Here is a 7501-nt window from a genome sequence, read left to right on the forward strand (position 1 = left end):
GTCGCCGCCATTGAGCCACCTTCGTTGACCGCGAATAGAGAGAGAGGGATTCACGTCCTCCACTGCTGCCACTGTCGCCACAGCCGCCGGTGCTTTTGGTCCTCGCCGCTTTTAGTCCTCGCGGCCTCGCCCCTCACCGCTCGCTGTTGTTCCTCCCTACTCGCTGCTCTCCTCGCCGCTCGTCACTGTTCCCCGCATTCTCGCTGCTGCTCTACGACCCGCACCGCCTGTACTGAATTGTGGCTTGATTTGTAATTTCTGTTGACGTTGCTTATAGCTGCTGTGGTTGAACTAGTAAATTGAAATCTGATCCTTCTTCTTCTTCTGTGTGAACTGGATTTCTTGTTTGTCTTACATAATCAAAATTTGTTGTGGAATTTTCTGCTCGTAGATCTATTTTCAAATTGTTGTCTAATGAATATCTGAATTTTTTGCTTGATGTATATTCTGATTTGTTGATGTTGCTGTAATATCATGTTCTGTTGATTGGGTGAATCTCTGCTTCTGGTTTGGATTGAATATGGAATATTGGATGCTGCTTAATTTGTTGATTATTGTTTAAGTATCTTGGTCCATTTTTCATAATCTGCAAGTTTTGTAAACGAGTTTGAATTTGATCCCAACTTAAATCCGAAGAATTACCATGAAAACAAGTTTATGGAAATCACTGCGCCCGGATGAAGAAGATGAAGAAGCAGAGCAAGAGAGGAGATGACGAAACTGTGATAGGGGGTGAGGGTATAATTGTCCGAAGGATGATTTTAAAACAACTTGAAAACTTCCGGACCATTTTGTAGCAAAAAAAAGGTCGGAGACGAAATAAATTTTCGGCCTCTGTGTTAGGGACCAAAATCGTGCTTAACCCAAATATAAATTAATTTTTTAATTATTTTTAATGTCTTATTTTAATTATATCAAATATTTAAAATATTTTTTATTTTGATAAATAATAATATATACTATATCTAAATTATTTCAAGAATATATGTTAAGAACAAGATTGGATACGCTGACACGTGATGGTATTTAGGTGTGTCCAAGCATATTCGGAGAAGAATTTTTTACTTTTTTATTAAGACACGGTTGGACACAGCAGACACGCGTATTGGACGAGTGTCGGTGAATGTCGTGTCTAAAATGTGTCTAACACACAGATACGACAACTCAGCGAAATGTTCGTGTTTCATAGGGTGAAAGAGAGAGGATGGGATTAGTGGTGGTGGTGGTGGTAAGGTGATGAGCAGATGAGGATGATGGAATAGTTAGTGGGGAGGAGAAGATGATGCGGATGATGATAAGCGTAATTTGGGAGTTTTATGTGATTTTTTAATGTTTGGATAATTTTATTGTGTAAAATCCATGTTTTATGGGTACAAATGATATTTTTTTTTTATGGCTAAATTTGTCAGCGTTTTCAACTTTTATGGATAGAAATAGTAGTTTACTCAACTTTTTATCTAAATTTACTCTATAAAAAATTAATTCTTAAGTAAAATAAAAATTGTGTTGCGGCCCAGCCCAGCTGGCCCCATAACCGACCCGACCAGCACGCGCCTTTGTCGGGTCCGGACGACCACCCCGCAGGGCACCACACGCCCGGACCATGACCCGAGCATCTTCCGTCCTGGGAGCCAGCTCACCTGGCAACAGCTGGCAAGAGGAAGTTTTGCAGAAGATGGGTCTGCTCATGCGGGACCCACCTCTAACACAGTATATATGGGAAGGGTCCTATCCCTCTCCCAAGGTGCGTCACAATCACTTTACCCCCTCACCACCTGCTCACATACTGACTTGATCGTCGGAGGGTCATTGCAGGTGATACCCCCTTCGCTCACAAAGAACCGGCAAGTCGGCCGCTCACGCTTCCCGTCCTCAGGTTAAGGCTGGGACCTAGCATCACACCCGATAAACAACCTCAACCCGTCTGATAACCGACTAACCGAACAGATTGTATTTTAAATGTTTTGTTAGAAGTAAATTTAGGTAAAAAAAAAAATCAATTGCCATTTTAGATATCCGTTAAAAAATTTAGTGAAATAGTTGTTAGTTCATCTCACATTATTAACAATTCTACGACAAAAAAAAAGCTAGATTGAGACGCAAGCATAACTTCTAACGGGTAATACGATTATACGAGTATTAACTCTTTCACACGCTATAGCCGTGATCTAAAAGAGTTAGAGTGAATTTTATTTGAGTAACTTTTTTTTTGGAATTTTTATTTGAGTAACTAAATTTAATAAAATCTCGCTCTTGTTTTTTTTTTCCTGAGGTGGGTAGGGCCATTTTGTTTTTGTTTTATTTTTAGGTTAGCCAGTAGTGTTTGGGGCTGGGCCAGTAGTGCCAACTGCCCACAAATTCGGCATCCATATACCATATAACATGATCAGCCCATTTAATCTGAGCCCAACTTATTCCATTTTTATGCCTTAATGTCAGGTTTTGTCAGCCTTCCACAGTTCTACTCACTCTGAATATGAAATCTGAACATACTAAAAGTTAACCATTATATAACTTCCAAGCTCATGATAAAAATAAAAAGATTAAAAAAAAAAAAAACTTCCAAGCTGGAAAGATCAATTCAAGACAGAATGACAGATACACAAAGATTTACGTCTAACGACATAAAAAAAAATCAATACTAGAGAAGAGCGATCACATTGATTAGTTCTCTAAAACAAATTAACATATCTACTACCCTGGATCAGACAACTAACAAATATTTGTAAGGAGATCAACGAGTAATAATTCTTTTATCAATTTGTAAACTATTGAAGATTATGTTCCAATAATAGTTTGATTATACGTCAAGATATGATCATCATCATGATCTTCAATTCTTAATAATCTAAGATAATATATAAACACGATTAGACTAGCAAGCTAGCTAGTTGAGTTTCTCAACTGATGATGATGCCTTAGCTTAGCCATATGATATTTCTACATATATATAGTTTAATTCCATTTGTATAGAACGATGGATCACCTTAGTTACATTCATGCCAAAATCCAAAACCAAGTTACACAGATAGCAAGGGTCAATTCAGTCATACACATACCTTAGCTTGATGCATAATTTCAAGTTTTGATGCAAAGGTGGTAGCCATAATTTGCTGATGCAGCATCATCAAGATTCTCATAAATTCCTAATTTATCAGGGTTTGTGAATCTTGATGCTGCTGCACCCGCACATAATGACTGTGATAGATTAAAACACTAATTTGGATATAAGATAATTCACACAATTCAGATGTGTATATATATATATATAGAGAGAGAGAGAGGGGAACCCTTGAACTAGCCTATTAGCAGTCTCAAATATCCCGTGTGACAAGGCTTTTTTATATAGTGTTGAGTGTTCTAATATCAAGCACCGAAAGTTGATTAAATAAGCAAAACGTAAAGCCTAAGATTATCATTTGAGAAAAAAATCAAAAATAATAGTGCACGTATATATTAATCAGTAATTGGGATTAGAGTAGAAGTAACATGACCATGAAGCGCGGAAAAAATGGTTAATTTAGATCTAATAAATTAAATGAAAATATGCAAATAGTATATAGCAGTGGAATTAAGCATATGCAAAGAATATAAATTAAAGCTAGAATGTGACCTTATTAGCAACATTCACAGCATAATAAGAGAAGACCTGTAGAGTTTAGACCTTATAGTTAATTTCCAATTTACTTCCAACAAATTAAATAATCACTAGCATTTACAGATGTTAATAAAGAATGCGTCATAACACACACTGCGGAATCTATGTTTAGCAGGAATCACAGAGTATGAAAAGTTTAAGACCAAGCTTACACGTTAAGCTAAATAATACTAGGGTTAGGGTATATGAGTGAATTGTGAAGTTGTGATGACATTGAATGTATCTTATTGCTGAGCTATGCCACTAATTCGGATTGCGCGCTAAAATAATAAGTCCAAATAAATAACATTGATCTATGCTTATGAATTAAACTATTATAAAAAGATATAGATTAATAAACTACTACATAAAATTTGATCAAAACACTCATGCTACAACGCATCATGAATCTCTCTCTTCTTTTTATGACTGCCAAATCAATTATATTAGATTATCTTGTGGATGCTAAAATAAAGTGTCATAATCTACCTTTAAAAAATAAAAACATGTATCACATGCTATGTTGTATGTTGGAGAAAATACTCCATTTGATTTTTGAAATTATATTCGAGTCTTAATTTAATTCTTAAAATTTTAATCTTAAATTCTTCAAATTTTAATCACATTAGTCCAATAATTCCCACAAAAATTTTTATCACAAAATTAATTAAAAATTTAAAAATTAAATTAAAATAACTAAAATTTCAAAGATTAAATTAAAACTCGAATATAAGAACAAATTAAATATTTTCTCTTATATGTTGGTATTAACATATATGTACTTTTATGCATGTATTCGAGTTTCTACTTTCTACATATTCTCCTCGTATTTCTATCTGCCGCTCAAAATCTATGATCAACTAATAAATTAGTACATATACAAGATAAAATTCAGATCAATCCAAATTGGTTTACTTTTCTATTTCTTAGGTTTCCGCCATTTTTATTTCTAGCTTATTAACCTTTTTATTTTATTTTTTTTTCAAAATGGCCATTCATTAAGCGAACCTAGAATAACTTGAGAAAATATGTATAACTCCCCGTCACCAAGTCCATTTCCAATTGTGAAATTGTGTTTTTTTCTTATAACAATTTGGGCTTCGTTCTACATGTTTCTGCAACAATGGGCCATAATATTCTATTAAACATCAGGGTTGTCTTCTCTACGAGCCCAACTAAAAAGAGAGAACACCACATGAATGGCCCTTGAAAGCTAACATCTTTTCTGACCAAAAACATAAAAAAGCCATCTTTGACAGAATTTTATGGTATAAAAATACTTTTTATACATCAGATTTATATTAAATGCGCACCTAAGAGGAGGATTGGGGTACTTAGAGGAGGATTGGGGTATTTAGAATTAGGAGTTGTCTAATCCACTGACAAAAAAAAAAAAATAAAATAAAAAAAAAATAAAATAAAATGCGCGCGTATAATATACGCAAAAATTGATGCATATAATACTCCTAAAATAATTCTATGATTCTGGAAAACAGAAAACTGTAATTGGCTTGTGCATTTGCGTCGGTACAAACATAACCAGTAAAGATCAGAAAAGAATGATCAACCATATATAAGATGATGAGCAGAGTTACTAGAGCAACATGGTGGCATGCATCAAGTTACAACATGATATTGATATATGCACTAACATAACCAGTTAAGCACATGACACAAAAAACTACAACATCTACATTCACACACACACACATATATACTCCCCATGCACCATATACATAATTTTACTCCCAAAAAGACTAGTAATATATATAAGAAGAGATTGGCTGTACTCTAATATGAGAAGTAACTAATATAGAAGCTATTAAGCTAAGATAAGCTAAGCAGTAGTTGGAGTTGGATGCACGAGAAAAAAGAGCTCCTCCAAATCAAGATCAGATGGCTGGAAATAACCATTCTTGGGGGGATCTCGTTTTCCCTTTCCCTTCCCCGGAAAGGAAAAAGGCTTCTTCTTTGGCGGTGGCGGTGGCACTATTGCCCTTGGTATACGGCACTCCCACCGCTTAGGCGTTGAACACCCTCCATCAAGTTCAACTCCATCGCTACTCATCATGCAAACTAAACAAGGAGAACGGTCTAGACAAAATGAAACAAGTGGAAAGAATTTATGTTAATAATAGTTAATAAATAATCAATAAAGAAGAGAGTTAGAGCAAAGTGGAAGATGATGAGTAGTGACTAAATTAAACTGGACTACAGCATATGTTGTTGTTTATGTTAATGTGGTACGAACTTTCTTGTTTTTATATTATTATTATTATCAATAATTATCCGTTTGGGAATTTCAAATGTCAAATGGAAAAAAATAAAAAATTAATGGCGGTGTATGCGTTGTTGAGTGGCTTGTTCTGGAAGGCGCCAGGAGAGAGGAGTAAATGTGTGTGGTTGTTGTAATGACACGTGACCATCACTTTTCTTAAACGTGGCGCCAACCCAAGCAAGACATGTCTATCCCTTCAGTTTTCAATTTCCAGGGATGCGCGCCATCCACCGCCAAAGCTATAAAGTTTTCTGAATTTTTGTTGTCCCAGCATTTCTCAGTCTAATAGTTTAATTATTAATTTATGACGAATTTAAATTTCACTTAAAGATGTAGAATTTAAACTCTTAATATATTTTTTTATCAAATAAATTAGATAATTTTTAACAAAAACTTTTTTTTTTACTTTTAAATTATATAAAATCACATTATGCATATTTGCTATTATTTTTAAGAAATATTTTTAATTTTTTAAAAAGTTAACTTGAATTTTTAAAAAAATAAAAATATGACTTTTTTTATTTTAAAAATTTATTTTATTATTTAAAAAATATTTTCTGTTTTTGTTGAAAATATTAATCTTTTATCATCATTTTCACGCAATATTTCATCCGTTAGAAGTATTAACCCTCTACCATTATTTTCACACAATATTTCATCTAAATCATCTGCAGTATAAGTCCTTTTTAGGTATTTTTTTATCATTTTATTATTTTATTTTTATTATTAAATTTATATTTAATATTGTGTGTGATGTAGAATCTCAATTTAGTTTTACATGTAATTTTATTTTTATATAGCTTGCTATTTTTTTTATAGTTGTTATAACAAGTTCTTGATTTAAAAAAAAAAAAATTCTAACACAAGTAGTAAAAATAAAAAATAACAATAAAATATACATGACATACATTTCATATTTATTTTCTATTTTTACCTACTATATCATACACAATAAAATTTCACATACTAATTACACAATTACCTAATAAAATTGTAAATAAAATACAATTATTTTCTAATGATATTACGCCAGAAGAACCAAATACTAAAAATACTAAAAAAATAAATAAAATTAATAAAAGGATAAATAAAAAATTAATTACCTAATCGATTTAAAAGATATTTATTATCATTATTATTTTAATATTCATTCTTTTGTATAAAAAAATAATATTTTTTGTGTCGTTTATTCAAATGCTACAATTTTAAAACAAATATTTTTATAATTAAAAATTTAAATATAAAATAATTTATTTATAAATTATTAATTAATAAAAATTTTATATTTTAATTTATTTTTGAAAGAATTTATTTAAATTGTTTACCAAAGTTACTAAAATTGGTTGCTATTAGACACATTTTAAAGGTCCAAGGCAAGTAATTTTTGGTCAAGTCCAAATTGATATTAACCTTAAAGAAATAAAACAGGAAACAAGTGGGCCACTCAATCCCATTTTAAAAAAAAGAACGAAACGTATAAATTCTCGTATCGTTTTCTTTTGTTCGTTCTTTTAGCGGAATGGAATGAATGAATGAAAGAGGCGTTTCCAAAAATAAACAAGAAAAGAAACCTGACATTCAAATTA

The 7501-nt window shown here is 32.2% G+C and overlaps 1 protein-coding gene across 1 annotated transcript; it reads right to left on the reverse strand.

Annotated features, from left to right (window-relative positions):
- Positions 1-5189: 5189 nt before the first annotated feature.
- On the reverse strand, positions 5190-5869 carry LOC107461676 (cyclin-dependent protein kinase inhibitor SMR5). Its single transcript, XM_021129127.2, has one exon. The coding sequence runs from the start codon at positions 5706-5708 to the stop codon at positions 5475-5477; it is 234 nt and encodes a 77-aa protein (XP_020984786.1). The 5' UTR covers positions 5709-5869; the 3' UTR covers positions 5190-5474.
- Positions 5870-7501: the final 1632 nt, after the last annotated feature.

Source organism: Arachis duranensis, chromosome 8 (genome assembly GCF_000817695.3).
Source record: "Arachis duranensis cultivar V14167 chromosome 8, aradu.V14167.gnm2.J7QH, whole genome shotgun sequence".
NCBI lineage: Eukaryota > Viridiplantae > Streptophyta > Magnoliopsida > Fabales > Fabaceae > Arachis > Arachis duranensis.

Bases quoted from the DNA above. Each gene is read 5' to 3' on its own strand.
- LOC107461676 (XM_021129127.2), bottom strand. From the start codon at position 5,708: ATGATGAGTAGCGATGGAGTTGAACTTGATGGAGGGTGTTCAACGCCT.